We start from the raw sequence: 21,149 nt of genomic DNA, 5'->3' as shown, positions 1-21,149 counted from the left end.
CACGTAAACATACACACACACACACTGAAAAACACACGTACATATACACACGTAAACATACACACACACACTGAAAAACACACGTAAATATACACACGTAAACATATACACACACACAGAAAAACACATGTAAATATACACACGTAAACATACACGCACACACTGAAAAACACACGTACATATACACACGTAAACATACACACACACACTGAAAAACACACGTAAATATACACACGTAAACATACACACACACTGAAAAACACACGTAAATATACACACGTAAACATACACACACACTGAAAAATACCCACGTAAACTTACACACACACGTAAACACACACTGAAAAACACACATAAACACACACACGTAAACATACACACACACACACACTGAAAAACACACGTAAACATACACACACACGTAAACATACACATACACACACACGTAAACATACACACACGTATACATACACACACACTGAAAAAGTCTTGTGAGACGTGATGGTGTCCATCACGTGGTCCACGGGAGGTGAAGCAAAGTGACGGGGGAAGGAGAGGGTGATGTCATCCAGGCGTGCCAGGCGGCCATGTTGGCCAGTTAACGCCACAGGTGGCGCTGCTTGCCTTCAGAAGTGAGACTTCTTCTACAAGCCAGCGGGGAACTTTGTCCCTCAGAACATTTAGTCAGTCAGGGAGGGAGGGAGGAGCCCCCCTGCTGTGTGTAACTCAAACTCAACATGCCCACTGGATCCACGCTGACTGACTCCTTCTATGTGGCTGCAATGACATCATCTTAATGCAAATATTGTCAACATGTTAGTTAGTTTGTTTGCAGGCCAGTGACCTCTTGGAATGACCTTCTCACTAAATGTCATCCATAAATACAAACCCCGTTTCCATATGAGTTGGGAAATTGTGTTAGATGTAAATATAAACGGAATACAATGATTTGCAAATAATTTTCAACCCATATTCAGTTGAATGCACTACAAAGACAACATAGTTGATGTTCAAACTCATGAACTAACTGTACTGCATCAACAAGCGACGTCCGTGCGTAAAGGATATCACCACATGGGCTCAGGAACACTTCAGAAACCCACTGTCAGCAACTACAGTTGGTCGCTACATCTGTAAGTGCAAGTTAAAACTCTCCGATGCAAGGCGAAAACCGTTTATCAACAACACCCGGAAACGCCGTCGGCTTCGCTGGGCCCGAGCTCATCTAAGATGGACTGATACAAAGTGGAAAAGTGTTCTGTGGCCTGACGAGTCCACATTTCAAATTGTTTTTGGAAACTGTGGACGTCGTATAAACGTATAAACACACTCATTTACCAAAACACACTTGTGTATAAAAAAAACACATATATATATACAAACACACACTCATATACAAAAACACATGTATATAAACACACACACATAAAAATACACACACACTGTTTTAAAACACACACACGCAAACATACATACATGTAAACACGCATACAAAAATACACCCATATACAAACAATTATAATATATAAATAAAAACACACATATAAACACCAGTGTTTCCCATACACTGCCAAGATACCTGTGGCGGTGGGGGCGTGGCTATGGGCGTGGGCACCATGACATCATCGAGTAATTTGCATAATTTACTACAATGATATGATTTTCTCTAAAAAGTCTCAAAAAATGTATACTTGCTAATTAATAACAGTTTTGTTTTCAACGTCCATCCATTTTACAATATAATTACAACACTTTATGTACATATTTATATACAGATTTGAACAATAAGTTATTCACTGAAATATATTTATTAATTGTGGTTCTTACAAAAAATATATCTTATAAAATATAAACGCTAAAATGTCTCTTAAAGCTCTGCCCCTTTAATTAGTGCATACTAAATAATTTAACTTTAGCCTACTACTACAACCATATTATTTACCAGCAACATAAAGTGAAACAGAGGCAGAGGTGTCAGTAACAAATAAACAGAAAACAGTAGTGGTCAAATACAAATAAGGCAACAAGAGAAGTATCCTACACTTCTCTTTTGTAAAGGAAATCTGAACAGCCTATATGGGCATCTACATCAACTATATGATTTGCCTGAGAAGCTGGACAGGACACAAAAAAAATTAAAAAAAATAAATAAAAAATAAATAAAAAAATAAATAAATTGTGGCGGATGTAATTCTTTCGTGGCGGGCTGCCACAAATAAATGAATGTGTGGGAAACACTGAACACACTCATTTACCAAAACACACTTGTATATAAAAACACACATATATATATACACACTCATATACAAAAACACATGTATATAAACACACACATTAAAATACACACATATTGTTTTAAAACACACACACACACACACACACACACACACACACACACACACACACACACACACACAACCTTTGGTGCAGCAAGAGTAGAAAAGCGTAGAGCAGAAATCAAAGTGTATTGAAGCTTTCTCAGCAGGCTTAAACATCCAATCAATACAACAACACAGATCCATTGTGTGTCCTTCAAAGTAACACAAACATCACGTTTGACACCGAGCCAACATTTGAGTGATGAAACAAACACCACGTCTGGGATGAACGCAAAACTTCCTGCTACCACGCGCTATACTCGTCTTACAACACATCAAAACACCAACTCATAAGGTTGTGTATTCTGCCGGCGTGCGGTTTTTGACGCGTGTGTTTGCGGGGTCCGGCAGCCCGTCTACGTTGTGATGTCACAGCGAGGTGGACGCCCTTATTTGGACGCTAAGCAGAGCCCTCAGGCAACTGCTGTCTCTATTATTTTCATGATAACTTTCCAGGTTTTGGAGTGGAAGGACGGGGGCGGAGGGTGTTTGGACTCCCGCTACACAACATATGTGCCGAGCAGGCGTGATGAGATGAGTGGTGACAGCCAATGAGGCCCTTGGAGATCTACCTGAGCACAAAGCTTCCATCTGCGACCCCAAGGCCGCCTCCCTCCTCTGGGTCCTGCTGGGGTTCTTCTGTCAGGAGCCAAGGGAGCTCAAGACATGGTCAACCTCTCCTCCTGCTCCTCAAAGTCTGGATGACATCATCTAAGACCACACTGCAGGCCCAGGTGGACCACATCTGATTTGTTTTCATCCCAGCTGTTTAGTTCAAAAGTAAAATGTTATCTTTATCAGACTCCAGTAAAAAAAATATATATATATATATATATATATATATATATATATATATATATATATATATATATATATATATATATATATATATATATATATATATATATATATATATATATAAAATGGGATTATTGGCTTTATTTTAACAAAAAATCTTATTATTGCAATTAAGTCCTTAAATAAAATAGTGAACATACCAGACAACTTGTCTTTTAGTAGTAAGTAAGTAAACAAAGGCTCCTAATTAGTCTGCTGACGTATGCAGTAACATATTGTGTCATTTATCTACCTATTATTTGTCAACATTATTAAGGACAAGTGGTAGAAAATGTATTATTAATCTACTTGTTCATTTACTGTTAATATCTGCTTATTTTCTGTTTTAACATGTTCTATCTACACTTCTGTTAAAATGTAATAATCACTTATTCTTCTCTTCTTTGATACTTTACATTGGTTTTGGATGATACCACAAATTTGGGTATCAATCCGATACCAAGTCGTTACAGTATCATACATTGGTCATATTCAAAGTCCTGATGTGTCCAGGGACGTATTTCCTGATTTTATAAACATAATATACTTTTTTTTTTAAAAACAAAATAAAAAAGATTTAATGCATATATTGCTCTGTGACCCAGACCGCTCTGGCTGCAGTGCCCTCTGCTGGTGGTTCAGGGGAGTGTGTAGGTCACATTTATTTGTGCATCAGGGGCCGTACTTATCAAGCTTCTTAGAGTGCCATTTTACACTTAAGTCCTGAGAATTTGCGAAATTTAGTCCTACTCTCAAACTTAAGAATAAAAGCTTTTTATCAACGTTCTTAAGTCTAAAAATCACTCCTACTCTCCACGATATTTAAGAGACCTTCAGAGGTGTCTTAAGTGGTTAGGAGTTGCCAGCAGGGGATGGCACTGAGGCGAGAGAGACGTGCGCGAACGTTCAGGGAACGGAACAATGTTTTTTGTTTTTTTTATGACAAGCAGCTGATCAAACAGTATCATTTAGACAGAGCGGATATTATTTTTGTCACAGATTTAATACTTTTCGATTCCTTGTTGATTTCTGCATATGTCTGCAGTGGGCTAGTATATATAGAGCCACCCACACCAGTTTCAAATTAGTTGCCTAATTAATGAATTGGAAAGAAAATGTTATGACAGTAGCGTATGTGTGTGGCCGTGAGGTGAGTGACGTCAGTGAGTGTGTGGGCGATAGAAGAGAGGGAGCGGTAGCGTGAGTGCCGGCGGGGACTAGTTTGTTTTGTATTATTTTGTAATTTATTGTCAAAATATACACTCCCATTGTCCACTTAAATATTTCCAAGATATTTCTTTATTCTTAGACAACGGATTCCCTTCCGTGATTGGTCATTTCTACGGACACAGAAATGACGTCACCTAAAATTCCGTTTACGGCACATAGTAATGTCATAATTCAGCTCTGAGTGTGACACTTAAGATTCAGTCCTACACTTCGCTGAAAGTGTGAGTAAGACGCTTGATAACTAACTTTTAAGTGCAGCTTTCAGCGAAGAATTTATTTACTCTTAAGTCAACTCTTAGCAGACTTCTTAGGAGTAATTCTAAGAAGCTTGATAAGTACGGCCCCTGGTTTGTGGGAGGAATGTCTCATCGACACAAAAGCAAAAAAAGCGATCCACATATGCAAATTCAATACAAATACAAATATAAAATCAAGCATATTTATATACTGTATACATATATACAAATTCTTGATTTATTTGTATGTCATTTTTATATTTATACATTTTATTTGTATATATTTTCAAATCTCAAAAATATATTTACAAATTCGTGTTTATTTATACAAATTATTTATTTATTTGTATATCACATTTGTATTTGTATATTTATTAATATATGCATATGTATTAATATCATATTGATATATATAAGTTGATGTGAGAATATTCTACATCCGTAGGGCGACCACCCCCACCCCATCACAGCTGCTGGGCTGACACCTAGTGGTCATCACTGGTAATTACACACGAGTTAGGTCACGACGTCGACGCATTGACACGCCGCACCGGCGTTCGGCGCCGAGGACGTCGTGAAAATATGAATACAACAAATATATTTGTGGCAGCGCGGGTGAAAGTCGTGCACGTCTCACCACTTACAACTGTGGTGCGTTCAAGAACCCCTCTACTTTACATTCTTGTAAAATTATGATTATATTTATGTGAATGATAACTTAAGTTATTCAATTATGTATTTTAATTCATATTCTGGTTACTTTATATTAAAATTGTTGGGACTTTTCTGTAAAAATATAAAAACAAATAAATCAGAGAGAATTGATCTCAGTGTTCTGGATAGTCTACCACCTTTAAAGACTCAAAAAACGTAAGTTTTATTTTTACATGCGTTTTAAAAAGTTGGCTTTAACCGAATTCATGCAGTAATTAGTTTTTTAGTGCATGTACACATACTGTGTGTTTATGGTACTATATTTGTTTGATGAAGTACCCCCAATGACCACCAGGTGTCACTACAAATGCATTCTCCATCCATCCATTTGCTACCGCTTGTCCCTTTTCTCATTTCCCTAACTTACTTGTAATAATGACTTTATAGTTATACATAACTTGCAAGTTTTAACCCATGAGAATCCATTCAATTTTTAATTTTTATAACTGATTACAAATGAATGTGAAATGTGTCACATTGTTAGTGATAAATGTATTACTTGATGTTTTAGTGTGGTAAAAATGTACTTTGAATTGAAGAAAGAACACACATCGATGAAGAATTACTAAAATATTGACATTTTGTAAGTTATTAGCATACAGTAGCTATTTTAATGCTCATAACTTTTTTTCTATTATTGAAGAAATATAGTAAGAACCTTTAAATTGGAATATTTTTCACACCAGTAAACATTACAATCGTTAAATCGATTCAAAATGAACTTTAATGATCAAAAATATAGTTTTGCAAATGAGCTAGCTTATTTGGCACACTATTTTCATAGCCTGGGAAAGTCACATGACTGTCACATGACTGGTCACATGACTTTGAATGATTCCTAGACATCACTGAGCAACTTCATCAAAACACGTTAGCGTTCAGTAATGTGAACTCATTTTACTGAGACTTGTCTTCTGATTTTAAAGCTGGTATAAAAATGGTTTATTCCCTTTAATTAAGAGTGCTTAGGTTAAATTAAGAGTGTTTGGATTTAAAGAAGAGTGAAGAGTGGACTGAAAAGAACCTTCACCAGGCTTGGACCACTTTGTCGGACACAAACTCGCCGTGAGGCTCCGTGGCGCCGGCAGGGAGCAGGGCCAAGTAGACGGGCGTCACGGCGCCCTCCTCTGGAGACTTGGGGGCTTTGGTTCCGGCCATGTCCGTGCGCACCCACCCAGGACAACACGCGTTCACCAGGATCTGAAGGACAAGGTGTCACATGGCGTCAACACAGTGCCAAGACGCCAATCAGGAAGGAGGCGGAGTTGCTATGCAGGGCCCGCCCCTCATGGACTCTAACACAGTCTACACTAGCACCAACAGATTGAGAGAGTCCACATGCGCGCTAACAAAGTCTTAGCGAGCAACAACAAAAACAATCTGCGGACGGATTTTCATGCGCACACATTTTGGCACTGTTTTGACGCAATGGTTTCAAAATAAAAAGTAACATGAGGACCCTTTAGGTCCTTTTAAGGACCTTTTTAGGATCCTTTAGAACCCTCTAGGAACCTTTACAAGTGTTTAAGACCCTTTTAGGACCCTTAAGGACATTTTAGGACCCTAAAAGACCCTTTAAGGTCCCTTATAGGATCCTTTAGAACCCTCTAGGAACCTTTAAAAGTGTATAAGACCCTTTAAGGACCCTTAAAGGACATTTTAGGACCCTTTAAGGTCTCTTTTATGATCCTTTAGAACCCTCTGGACCCGATAAGTACTTTTACGACCCTTTAAAAGTGTATTAGACCCTTTAAGGACCATTAAGGACCCTTTAAGGTCCCTTTTAGGATCCTTTAGAACCCTCTAGGACTCGATAAGTACTTTTACAACCCTTCAAAAGTGTATTAGACCCTTTAAGGACCCTTAAGGACATTTTAGGACTCCATAGGACCATTTAAGGTCCCTTTTACGATCCTTTAGAACCCTCTAAGACCCGTTAAGTACTTTTACGACCCTTTAAAAGTATATAAGACCCTGTAAGGACCCTTAAGGACATTTTAGGACCCTATAGGACCATTTAAGGTCCCTTTTAGGATCCGTTAGAACCCTCTTTGACCCGTTAAGTACTTTTAGTACATTTTAGGACTCTATAAGACCCTTTAAGGTCCCTTTTAGGATCCTTTAGAACCCTCTAAGAACCTTTAAAAGTGTATAAGACCCTTTAGGGACCCTTAAGGACATTTTAGGACCCTTTAAAGTTCCTTTAGAACACTCTAGGACCCGATAAGTACTTTTACGACCCTTTAAAAGTGTATTAGACCCTTTAAAGACCCTTAATAACATTTTAGGACCCTTGAGAACCCTTTAAAGTCCCTTTAGGGACCCTTAAGAAAACTTTAACTCTTTAGGACCTTTAAAGACCCTTTAGGGTCCCTTTTAGGACCCTCTATAAGTCAATAAGACCCTTTAAGGTCCCTTTTAGGATCCTTTAGAACCCTCTAGGACCCGTTAAGTACTTTTACGACCCTTTAAAAGTATATAAGACCCTTTAGGGACCCTTAAGGACATTTTAGGACCCTATAGAACCATTTAAGGTCCCTTTTAGAATCCTTTAGAACCATCTAAAACCCGTTAAGTACTTTTAGGACGCTTTAAAAGTCTATGAAGACCCTTTAAGGACCCTTAATAACATTTTAGAACCCTTGATAACCCTTTAAAGTCCCTTTAGGGACCCTTAAGAAACCTTTAACTCTTTAGGACCCTTAAATACCCTTTAGGGTCCCTTTTAGGACCCTCTAAAAGTCAATAAGACCCTTTAAGGACCCTTAAGAACCTTTTATGAACCTATAGGACCCTTTAAAGATCCTTTAGGGACCCTTTAACCCCTGAGGTCCCGGTAGGGACCCTTAAGAACCCTTTAACCTTTTAGGAACCTTTAAGACTCTTTGAGGTCCTTTTAGAACCCTCCGGGACCCTTTAAAAGTCATTTAGACCCTTAAGAACCTTTAAGGACCCTTTAAGAAGCCTTTAAAGATCCTTTTGAGACCCTTAATCCCTCGAGGTCCCTTTAGGATCCTTTTAGGGACCCTTAAGAACACTTTGACATTTTAGGACCCTTTAGGTCCCTTTTAGGATCTTTAGAACCCTCTAAGACCCTTTAGGGACCTCTAGGACCCTTCAGTATCCATTAAGACCCTAAAAGGACTTTTTAGGACCTTTCATACCCTGCAGGACCCCTTAAGGACTCTTTAGGGACCCTTTAAGGACCCCTTAGAAACCTTTAGGCCCCCCTCGGCTGCCGTGGGTCGGTTAATAGGGTGGCCGTGCCAGCAACTTAAGGGTTTCAGGTTCGATCCCCGCTTCCGCCATCCTAGTCACTGCCGTTGTGTCCTTGGGCAAGACACTTGACCACCTGCTCCCAGTGCCAGCCACACTGTTTAAATGGAACTTAAGCACTTTGAGTCTCTAGAGAAAAGCGCTATGTAAATATAATTCACGTCACTTCATTTTAATAACCTTTTGGACCCTTTAGGACCCTTTAGGGGACTGTTCAAGGACGTGGTACAGAGGATGTGATCTGTACCTGATCATTTGGTCTCTCTTTGGACACACGCCTGGCCTGGATCTTGGACAGAGTCTGCATGAGAAGACGTAGTCAATAAGACATGTTGACGCACACATGGTATATAATATTCTAATATTGGAGTCTGACCGTGACGCCGATCTTGGACACGCCGTACGCCGTGTCAGGCCAGCCGTCTTGCTTGTGCTGGTCCTTCTTGGTGCTGTCCACAAAGCGCCGCATGAGTTGCGTTAGCTCCTCCTCCGTGATGTCCTCGCTGCGGAAACGCTCCTGCAGCTGCGGGCTGCACTTTTTCAGACTGCTCACGCTGACGAAGCTGGACACGTTGACCACGCGGCCTGAAAGCCACAGGAGACGTTTGGTACCATGTGGGACACCAACTTGGTACCACGTGGGACACCATGACAGAAGACACTTGGTACCATGTGGGACACCAACTTGGTACCACGCGGGACACCATGACAGAAGACACTTGGTACCACGTGGGGCACCAATACAGAAGACACTTGGTACCATGTGGGACACCATGACAGAAGACACTTGGTACCATGTGGGACACCATGACAGAAGACTTCTGGTACCACGTGGAACACCATAAGCCTTCTGGTACCACGTGGGACACCATGACAAAAGACTTCTGGTACCACATGGGACACCATGACAGAAGATACTTGGTACCACGTGGGACACCGTGACAGAAGACTTCTGGTACCACGTGGGACACCATGACAGAAGACTTATGGTACCAGGTGGGACACCATAAGACTTCTGGTACCAAGTGAGAACCCATAAGACTTCTGGTACCACGTTGGACACCAAGACAGAAGACTTCTGGTACCACGTGGGACACCATAAGACTTGTGGTACCACGTGGGACACCATAAGACTTCTGGTACCACATTGGGACACCATGACAGAAGACTTCTGGTACCACGCGGGACACCATAAGACTTCTGGTACCAAGTGGGACACCGTAAGACTTCTGGTACCAAGTGAGACACCATAAGACTTCTGGTACCACGTGGGACACAATAAGACTTCTGGCACCACTTGGGACACCATAAGACTTCTGGCACCACGTGGGACACCGTAAGACTTCTGGTACCACGTGGGACACTGTAAGACTTCTGGTACCACGTGAGACACCATAAGACTTCTGGTACCACGTGGGACACCATAAGACTTCTGGTACCACGTGGGACATTGTAAGACTTCTGGTACCACATGGGACACCATAAGACTTCTGGTACCACGTGGGACACCATAAGACTTCTGGTACCAACGGGGACACCATAAGACTTCTGGTACCACGTGGGCCACCATAAGACTTCTGGTACAACGTGGGACACCATAAGACTTCTGGTACCACGTGGGACACCATAACACTTCTGGTACCACGTGGGACACCATAAGACTTCTGGTACCACGTGGGACACCATAAGACTTCTGGTACCACGTGGGACACCATAAGACTTCTGGTACCACGTGGGACACCATAAGACTTCTGGTACCACTTGGGACACCATAAGACTTCTGGTACCACGTGGGACACCATAAGACTTCTGGTACCACGTGGGACACCATAAGACTTCTGGTACCACTTGGGACACCATAAGACTTCTGGTACCACGTGGGACACCATAAGACTTCTGGCACCACGTGGGACACCATAAGACTTCTGGTACCACTTGGGACACCATAAGACTTCTGGTACCACGTGGGACACCATAAGACTTCTGGTACCACGTGGGACACCATAAGACTTCTGGTACCACGTGGGACACCATGACAGAAGACTTCAGGTACCACGTGGGACACCGTGACAGAAGACTTCAGGTACCACGTGGGACACCATAAGACTTCTGGCATCACGTGGGACACCATGACATAAGACTTCTGGCACCAGGTGGGACACCGTGACAGAAGACATTTGTCATCATGACACCTGCGTGTATGCACCTCCGGCCTTGACGAGAGGCAGGAAGTGGGTCAGCACGTCCTGAGTGGCGAAGTAGTTGGTCTTCAGCGTGACCTCGGCCTGGGTGGCAAATGGAGTGGTGTCAGCATCTGATGGACAATAGAAAGTGGACATCATTACCGCATTCAAATGGAATACTTCAATAAGTACTTCTTAGTTCTCCAGTGTGTGAATCTGGACAATGTTGTCCCACACACTTAAAAGACAAAGTATAAATACTAAGTACACAAGTGTGCACTTAAAAGACTAAGTATAAATACTAAGTACACAAGTGTGCACTTAAAAGACTAAGTATAAATATTAAGTACACAAGTGTACACTTAAAAGACTAAGTATAAATACTAAGTACACAAGTGTACATTTAAAAGACTAAATATAAATACTAAGTACACAAGTGTACACTTAAAAACTAAGTATAAATACTAAGTACACAAGTGTACACTTAAAAGACTAAGAATAAATACTATGTACACAAGTGTACACTTAAAATACTAAGTACACAAGTGTACACTTAAAATACTAAGTACACAAGTGTACACTTAAAAAACTAAGTATAATTACTAAGTACACAAGTGTACACTTAAAAGACTAGGTGTAAATACTAAGTACACAAGTGTACACTTGAAAGACTAAGTATACATACTAAGAACACAAGTGTACACTTAAAATAAGTATAAATACTAAGTACACAAGTGTACACTTAAAAGACTAAGTATACATACTAAGTACACAAGTGTACACTTAAAAGACTAAGTATAAATACTAAGTACACAAGTGTACACTTAAAAGACTAAGTATAAATACTAAGTACACAATTGTACACTTAAAAGACTACCTATAAATACTAAGTACACAAGTGTACACTTAAAAGACTAAGTATAACTACTAAGTACACAAGTGTACACTTAAAAACCAAGTATAAATACTAAGTACACAAGTGTACACTTAAAAGACTAAGAATAAATACTATGTACACAAGTGTACACTTAAAATACTAAGTATAAATACTAAGTACACAAGTGTACACTTAAAAGACTAAGTGTAAATACACAAAATAAGTGCTAGCATGTGGCACTTTGAACAAATGGCCAAAAACCGAATGACTTTTATCGTTTTAATTCTGACAAAAACATGACGCCGGGTACAAAAATGGTGTTAAAAGTTTGTAGAATGTGTTTTAAAAGACAAGGACGTACTTTTAAAAGCGATGCCAGCGTTGTTGACCAGCACGTCCACGCCGCCATACTTGTCCTTGAAGTAGGCGGCTGCCGCGCTGATGCTGCTGTTGTCGTTGATGTCCAGTTGCTGGAAGTGGACCTTCAGGCCCTCAGAGGACAAGGACGACACCGCGTCCTGACCCCGCCCCCTGCCAACACAGCAAACAGAACGGGCGATCACGTGACTGGCCTGGGTGCGTGTGAAAGATCTACCTGACTAATATGATTTAAACCATTGGAGGGCTGTCCCTGAAAACCCCAGTGTTTCCCACACATTCATTTATTTGTGGCGGCCCGCCACGAAAGAATTATGTCCGCCACAAATAAATAAAAAATATATATGTATATATATTGGGGTTCAATTCCCACCTTCTACCTTCCTAGTCACGTCCGTTGTGTCCTTGGGCAAGACACTTCACCCTTTGCCTCTGATGGCTGCTGGTAGCGCCTTGCATGGCAGCTCCCGCCATCAGTGTGTGAATGTGTGTGTGAATGGGTAAATGTGGAAATACTGTCAAAGCGCTTTGAGTACCTTGAAGATAGAAAAGCGCTATACAAGTACAACCCATTTATTTATTTATTTATATATTTTTTTTTTTTTTTTTTTTTGGTCCTGTCCAGCTTCTCAGGCAAATCATATAGTTGATGTAGATGCCCATATAGGCTGTCAGTGTTTCCAACACATTCATTTATTTGTGGCGGCCCGCCACGAAAGAATTACATCCGCCACAAATATAAAAAAATAAATAAATAAAAATTAAAAATTAAAAAAAATATTTTTTTTTTTTTTTTTATTTTATTTCAGCTTCTCAGGCAAATCATATAGTTGATGTAGATGCCCATATCGGCTGTTCAGATTTAATTTACAAAAGAGAAGTGTAGGATACTTTTCTTGTTGCCTTATTTGTAATTGACTTTATTAAATGTATTTATATTAGAAACACAACATGTGTATATAACAAAGGGTGCAAAGGCTGCAGGCAGTAGGAACCACATGGTTAAGTGTAGGGAGTAAAACTGATGGCAGTCTAATGTTCAAGATTTTTGGAGCTCTTTGTTCAGTGGATCAGATGTTTGATGAAGCTCTGTGTCTATCTACCACCACTACTGTTTTCTGTTTATTTGTTACTGACTGTGGCAGGACACCTCTGCCTCTGTTTCACTTTATGTTGCTGGTAAATAATATGGTTGTAGTAGTAGGCTAAAGTTTAATTATTTAGTATGCAGAGCTTTAAGAGACATTTTAGCGCTTATATTTTATAAGATATATTTTTTGTAAGTACCACAATTAATAAATATATTTCAGTGAATAACTTATTGTTCAAATCTGTATATAAATATGTACATAAAGTGTTGTAATTATATTGTAAAATGGATGGATGGATGGACGTTTAAAACAAAACTGTTATTATTAATTAGTAAGTATACATTTTTTGAGCCTTTTTAGAGAAAATCATATCATTGTAGTAAATTATGCAAATTACTCGATGATGTCATGGTGACCACGCCCATAGCCACGCCCCCACCGCCACAGGTATCTTGGCAGTTTATGGGAAACACTGAACCCCACCCAGTCCCTCAGCCGGTCTACAAGCATGTGATGGTCAACAGGGTGACAATGTCTTTTAAAGCTCTCAGATTAGCGATCAAGAGCAGGTAAACCCCCCGATCGCTAATCAGAGGTCACCAGAATGTAAACAAAAACAGACAATGACTAATAAACATAGGAGAATAACCACAAGCAAAACAGGCCATAACAGTACCCTCCCCCCCCTTAAGGGACAGCTTCCAGATGTCACAGGAGGGTGGAGTTGGTGGAGGGTCGCCAGGCAAAGTGTCCCCGAAGCCAGCGGGGACAAGTCAGGTGCCAAATCCTCAGCGGTTGCCAAGACCCGTTTTACAATATAACTAAAACAACTCTTACTTACCAAACCGTCCCATGTGTGATGTTTTTAGGGAGTGTTTTCATGCATATTTGTACGTGCTGTCGGAATGTAATCAAGCCAGCGTCGTTAGCATTAGCGAACGTGCTAACACGTTTACGAGTGTCTGTGTAAGTTTTATTAACTTACATTGGCAATCTTTCACAAGTTCGTCAGTAATTTATTGAGTCTGTTTAGCCGATTGGAGAGCTAGCTTGCGCAGCTAGTGGGGTCCATGACGATGACTTCTGTTTTGTTTGATCAGCCGTTTTACTGCTGTGTTACAGACACCGTTTAGAAACAACTAAGGTATGTAAATAAACATTTGCTAAATATTTCTGTGTAAATAACTCATTTCACAACCTATATAGCTGCGGCTTATAGCCCAGTGCAGCTAATATATGAAAAAATATGTTTTTCTTCTCAAATTTAGTGGGTGCGGCTTATATACGAGTGCGCACTATAGTCTGGACGAGTTAGTATATTTTTCCTATATTGTTTTTCTCTATTTTTCAATTGATTTTGCCCTCCCTGAATGCTGCAATTTAGTTTGCCAAATATGTAAACAGTCCTCTGAATTAGACTTGAGGTGGTTTGTTGATATTCTTCACAATGAGTTGAGTTTGAGTTTATTTCGAACATGCAAGCATACAACATGATACATCACAATTTCCAGTTTCTCTTTTCAACATGTTCGAAAAGGAGTAGGAAGAAGCAGAGCTTATTTAATCCTACCATGAGGTCACTGTAAAACTAACCACATTAAAGAAAGTACATTATATATTACACATGAAGTGCACATACATGTGGGAATCACGTTAGAATAATAATATAGTTTGGAATAAACTGAAAAAAGCAATACAATTATGCAGGATGAAGGTTGATGGGTGCACAACCAGCTTTATCACTCATAACAGGCGGTTCAGATGCACTTTTTTTTTAAATAAAGCATAGAGGAAAATTTTTATGATATTTGAGGTTTTTTTCAAACTTATTAGTATGTAAATAATAGACTGTATGTCCATTCAAAAAATATATTACTTAAATTTAAATTCATGTAAAAAAATTAAAAAAAATTGAAGGTGTGGCGGCTTTTATTTTGCTGCGGTGGTGCGCCATGAGTATTACATGTAAGGGAAACCTTGTTGTGAGCTGATGGACAGGCGGTTCAGATACCCTTTTTTTTTTTAAATAAAGCATAGAGGAACATTTTTATGATATTTGACATGTTTTTCAAATGTATTTGTTTGTAAATAATAGACTGTATATCCATTCAAACAATATATTACTTAAATTTGATTTCATGTAAAAAAACAACATATTTTTTAAGGTGTGGCGGCTTTTATTTTGCTGTGGTGGTGCGCCATGATCATTACATGTAAGGGAAACCTTGTTGTGAGCAGGCTGTGTAATGGACAGGCGGTTAAGATGCACTTTTTTTTTTTTTAAATAAAGCATAGAGGAACATTTTTATGATATTTGACATGTTTTTCAAACATATTAGTATGTAAATAATAGACTGTATATCCATTCAAACAAAATATATCTTAAATTTGTTTTAATGTAAAAAAACTAACTTCTTTTTTAGAGTGTGGTGGCTTTTATTTTGCTGTGGTGGTGTGCCATGAGTATTACGTGTAAGGGAAAGCTTGTTGTGAGCAGGCTGTGTAATGGACAGGCGGTTCAGATGCACTTTTTAAAAAAAATAAAACATAGAGGAACATTTTTATGATATTTGACATGTTTTTCAAATGTATTAGTATGTAAATAATAGACTGTATATGCATTCAAACAATATATTACTTAAATTTGATTTCTTGTAAAAAAACAAACATATTTTATAGGGTATGGCGGCTTTTATTTTGCTGCGGTGGTGTGCCATGATTATTATATGTAAGGGAAAGCTTGATGTGTAATGGACTAGAAGAGATCATGATTGTAAGATGAAGATCTGCTCAGTATTGGAAGGAAAAAGGTGAGAACTGATGATAAATTGGCTGTTGTCGGGGAGGGGGGTAGGTAGGGAAAAGATGGAGGGTAGTATGACAAAACATAAAAACATCCCAAAAAATGACTGCGGTCTTATCAGAAGACGTGGGTGGAACCGGTGGTCGTGCACCAGCAATGTCGTTTATGAAGCGGGAAATCAGCCTTGGAGGTCTTTGATTGGACGTGATAAGATTTGCAAAATAAGAGTCTGTGGCACCTTAACCATGGAAGTGGATTCTTGTGCATGAAGACCGTGGACAAGAAGCACTCTGCCGTCCGACATTTGCGACATGTGTGTGTGTGTGTGTGTGTGTGTGTGTGTGTGTGTGTGTGTGTGTGTGTGTGTGTGTGTGTGTGTGTGTGTGTGTGTGTGTGTGTGTGTGTGTGTGTGTGTGTGTGTGTGTGTGTGTGTCTTACGTGTCTCTGGCCGTGAGGTAAACGTTGCCCTGGAACTGCTTGCAGAGCGCCTGGACGATGGCCTTGCCAATTCCCTTGTTCCCGCCAGTTACCACGGCAACCTTGGTGGACATTGCTGACCCCCCCAAACCCCAGAGAGAAGTTAACAAAATCAAACAAAACATTCAAAAGCAATCATTCAAACGTCTTATTTGTCTTCCCAACTTGGAGTCAACATGTGCATAATCATGTAAATAGTGTATATACCCCAGTGTTTCCCACACATTCATTTATTTGTGGCGGCCCGCCACGAAAGAATTACGTCCGCCACAAATTTTTAAAAAAAATAAAAAAATTAAAAAAAAAATTTGTCCTGTCCAGCTTCTCAGGCAAATCATATAGTTGATGTAGATGCCCATATCGGCTGTTCAGATTTACTTTACAAAAGAGAAGTGTAGGATACTTCTCTTGTTGCCTTACTTGTATTTGACCACTACTGTTTTCTGTTTATTTGTTACTGACTGTGGCAGGACACATCTGCCTCTGTTTCACTTTATGTTGCTGGTAAATAATATGGTTGTAGTAGTTGGCTAAAGTTAAATTATTTAGTATGCACTAATTAAAGGGGCAGAGCTTTAAGAGACATTTTAGTTTTTATATTTTATAAGATATATTTTTTGTAAGAACCACAATTAATAAATATATTTCAGTGAATAACTTATTGTTCAAATCTGTATATAAATATGTACATAAAGTGTTGTAATTATATTGTAAAATGGATGGATGGATGGACGTTTAAAACAAAACTGTTATTATTAATTAGTAAGTATACATTTTTTGAGCCTTTTTAGAGAAAATCATATCATTGTAGTAAATTATGCATATTACTCGATGATGTCATGGTGACCACGCCCATAGCCACGCCCCCACCGCCACAGGTATCTTGGCAGTTTATGGGAAACACTGTACCCCCCTCCATTTTTTGTATATATTGTTTTTCTAATCACCTGACATGTATACTGTGTATATGTAGGGCTGGGCGATATATCCAAAATACTCGATATATCGCGGGTTTGTCTCTGTGCGATATAGAAAATGACTATATCGTGATATTGTAAGTGTGTAAGTGCACAAGTATAAGACGCCTGTGTAAGATACTTGTGCACTCAAAAGTGTGTAAGGGCACAACTGTAAGACACTTATGCACTCAAAATTGTGTAAGTGTTTGAAAGTGTTTAAATGCACAAGTGTAAGACACGAATGCACTCAAAAGTGTGTAAATGCACAAGTGTAGGACACTTATGCACTCAAAAGTGTCTAAGGCACTTGGGGCTGCATAGCTCGGTTGGTAGAGCGGCCGTGCCAGCAACTTGAGGGTTTCAGGTTCGATCCCTGCTTCCGCCATCCTAGTCACTGCCATTGTGTCCTTGGGCAAGACACTTTACCCACCTGCTCCCAGTGCCACCCACACTGGTTTAAATGTAAATTAGATATTGGGTTTCACTATGTAAAGCGCTTTGAGTCACTAGAGAAAAGCGCTATATAAATATAATTCACTTCACTTCACTTATGTACTCAAAAGTGTTTAAATGCACAAGTGTAAGACACGAATGCATTCAAAAGTGTGTAAATGCACTAGTGTAAGACACTTATGCACTCAAAAGTGTCTAAGACACTTATGTACTCAATAGTGTGGAAGTGCACAAGTGTAAGACACTTATGCACTCAAAAGTGTGTATGTGCACTGGTGTAAGACACTTAGCACTCAAACGTGAGTAAATTCACAAGTGTAAGACACTTATGTACTCAAAAGTGTGTAAATTCACAAGTGTAAGACACTTATGTACTCAAAAGTGTGTAAATGCACGAGTGTAAGACACTTATGCACTCAAAAGTGTCTAAGCCCTTTTTTGGTCTTTTTTTTGGGTTTAAAATGTGTATTATTTTTTAAATTGTAAATTATTTAATGGTTCCAAAAAATTTTGGGGGGTTAAAAATCTTCTAAAATGTTGTATTATTTTATTATTTTTAATCATTTTTGGTGAACATCTTTTTTCTTTAGGTTAGAAATCTTTTGTAGTATTTTTTGTTTGGCTCCTTTTTTTGTAAAAAATATTTTTTGTTAACAAATTTCTGTTTGGTTAACTTTTTTTCTTTAAAAAATATATACATATACAGTATTTTGGTTACAAACCTTTTTTTTTTTTTTATTAATGTATTTAATTTTATCAATTCCAAATCCTTTTTTGGTTACAAATATTTTTTTGTTAATTATTATATTTGTTACAAATCCTTTTTTGGTATTTTTTGGGGTTAAAATTGGTATAATTTTTTTTATTCTAAATTATTTTAGGGTTCAATTTTTTTTTTTTTTTCTTAAAAATCTTTTAAAATGTTGTATTATTTTATTATTCAATATCATTTTTGGTTAAACATCTTTTTTTTTGGTTAGAAATATTTTCTAGTGACAATTTTTTGTTTGGCTACTTTTTTTGTTAAAACTATTTTTTTTGTTACAAATCCTTTTTTAGTTATCTTTTTTTTAGGGTGGGGTGGTTCATATTTGTATTTTTTTTAAATTCCAAATCCATTTTTTTTTGGGAGTTTTTTTTTTTTTTTAAGTTTAAAAATTTTTAGGTAACACTTTTCTGTTTGGTTACAAATCGTTTTTTGGTAAAACTGTTTTCTTTGTTACAAATTTAGGGGGGTTGAAATTAGTTTTTTATTATTACAAATCCTTTTATGGTTACAAATCTTTTTGGGGGGTTAAAAATATTTTTTGTTAACAAATCTGTTTGGTTAACTTTTTTTCTTAAAATATATATATATATTTTTTGGTTACAAACCTTTTTTATTTTTATTTTATTCCAAATACTTTTTTGGTTACAAATATTTGTTTGTTAAGAATGTTTTTTTTCTTTTTTTGTTTCAAATCCTTTTTTGGTCAGTTTTTTTGGTTAAAATTGGTATTATTTTTTTAAATTCTAAATTATTTTATGGTTACAAATTTTTTTTTATTTTTTTTTGTTAAAATCTTTAAAAATGTTGTATTATTTTAAATAATAATTTTAAATAATTTTTGGTTAAACATCTTTTTTTTTTTGGTTAGAAATCTTTTCCAGTGACAATTTTTTGTTTGGGTACTTTTTTTTTAACGTAATTTTTTATATACATGTTACAGGTTATATATATTTTATTATTGAGTGTATCAAATGTGATGAATATTTTAATAGACCACAATGGAAACAAGCCTTTTGGCTTTTTGTGCCATCCATTTGCCTTTTTAAAGCATTACATGGATTCAATTCTTTAAGATGTCAATAAACTTCTCAATCAATAAATGTGAATACTTTTTAGCTTCTGATTTATGGTAAAGGTTTTGTTTAAACAAATATTGTTCATGTAAACAACAGGTTTATTTGCTGAGTCATGCAGACTGCAGAAATATTCAAACATATGTAATTAAGAATGCACTTTGACGCTGATGCATACTCGACTTATTTGGGTGGATTATCACAAAAAAAAAAAAACGTTTTTGTTTAAAAACTTTTGCCAAAACATTCATTTCAGAAACGATGAAAAATCCGAGGTTTTATAATCATTCCTTTATGTGACACATTACGTAAATACCATTACTTTTTCAACAGGCGTATTAAAAGCATGCAAGTTATAAAACGCTTATCGGGTGAAAGGTGGTCAATAAAAGGAAGTTTCTTACTGCAAATTGTAGTTTTTGTCGAAGGCGAAAATCTGCTGCAAGGCAAAGAAGACTGCGGAAACGCTTGGTGCCACTGCGCAGCCTCAGCGCGCATACCCGGAACAACATCCTGGCGCTGTTTTTGTACTTATTTTGAATATTATTATTTCTCGATTGTTTGTAGATGTTGCAGTTTATAAATAAAGGTTTATAAAATATAAAATTAAAAAAAATTAAAAATTAAAAATTAAAAAAACACGGTCAGCGCGAGGCTTCTTAACGGGTAAAAAAAAATCAACTAATAATTATTTTTTAACCGCATTTGTGCTTTTTATTCTTTTTGCGCGAGTTTTCAACGTCGTTCTTTTTCTTGTGGTTTATTTGTTTGTCACCCTAACTAACGTGGTTACAGCAACCCGAATGCTTGTCAACTTGTCGCCCTCTGCTGGACAAACTTTGATACTGCAGCTCCATCTAAAGGTTTGGTTTAAAAGTACAAAACCCAAAATCAGTGAAGTTGTCACGTTGTGTGAATGGTAAATAAAACCAGAATACAATGATTTGCAAATCCTTTTCAACTTATATTCAATTGAATAGACTGCAAAGACAAGATATTTCATGTTCCAACTGAAAAAACTTTTTTTTTTTTGTGCAAATAATCATTAACGTAGAATTTAATGGCAGCAACACATTGCAAAAAAGATGTCACAGGGGCATTTTTACCACTGTGTTACATGGCCTTTCCTTTTAACAACACTCAGTAAACGTTTGAGAACTGAGGAGACACATTTTTGAAGCTTTTCAGGTGGAATTCTTTCCCATTCTTGCTTGATGTACAGCTTAAGTTGTTTAACAGTCCGGGGGTCTCCGTTGTGGTATTTTAGGCTTCATAATGCGCCACATATTTTCAATGGGAGACAGGTCTGGACTATAGGCAGGCCAGTCTAGTACCCACACTCTTTTACTACAAAGCCACGCTGTTGTAACAAGTGACTTGGCGTTGTCTTGCTGAAATAAGCAGGGGCATCCATG

The 21,149-nt window shown here is 37.9% G+C and overlaps 1 protein-coding gene across 1 annotated transcript; it reads right to left on the bottom strand.

The window, feature by feature from the left end:
* Nucleotides 1-6,101: 6,101 nt before the first annotated feature.
* Nucleotides 6,102-20,257, bottom strand: cbr1 (carbonyl reductase 1). Its single transcript, XM_062059475.1, has 7 exons — nt 20,139-20,257; nt 16,442-16,556; nt 12,093-12,262; nt 10,878-10,985; nt 9,048-9,256; nt 8,919-8,972; nt 6,102-6,595 (listed from the first exon to the last, which is right to left on the bottom strand). Exons 1-7 carry the CDS (start codon nt 20,230-20,232, stop codon nt 6,422-6,424), a joined length of 924 nt encoding a protein of 307 aa, XP_061915459.1. The 5' UTR covers nt 20,233-20,257; the 3' UTR covers nt 6,102-6,421.
* Between the last annotated feature and the right edge of the window lie 892 nt (nt 20,258-21,149).

Source organism: Entelurus aequoreus, linkage group LG09 (assembly GCF_033978785.1).
Source record: "Entelurus aequoreus isolate RoL-2023_Sb linkage group LG09, RoL_Eaeq_v1.1, whole genome shotgun sequence".
Taxonomy (NCBI): Eukaryota; Metazoa; Chordata; class Actinopteri; order Syngnathiformes; family Syngnathidae; genus Entelurus; species Entelurus aequoreus.
Note: the sequence above shows the minus strand (reverse complement) of the source record. Positions and strands in the feature narration are given on the sequence as shown.

Bases quoted from the DNA above. Each gene is read 5' to 3' on its own strand.
- cbr1 (XM_062059475.1), bottom strand. From the start codon at position 20,232: ATGCGCGCTGAGGCTGCGCAGTGGCACCAAGCGTTTCCGCAGTCTTCT. The intron at 16,557-20,138 runs GTAAGAAACTTC...TGGGGGGGTCAG, and splicing joins GACAAAAACTACAATTTGCA to CAATGTCCACCAAGGTTGCC. The intron at 8,973-9,047 runs GTCAGACTCCAA...CTTCTCATGCAG, and splicing joins TGTCCAAGATCGGCGTCACG to ACTCTGTCCAAGATCCAGGC.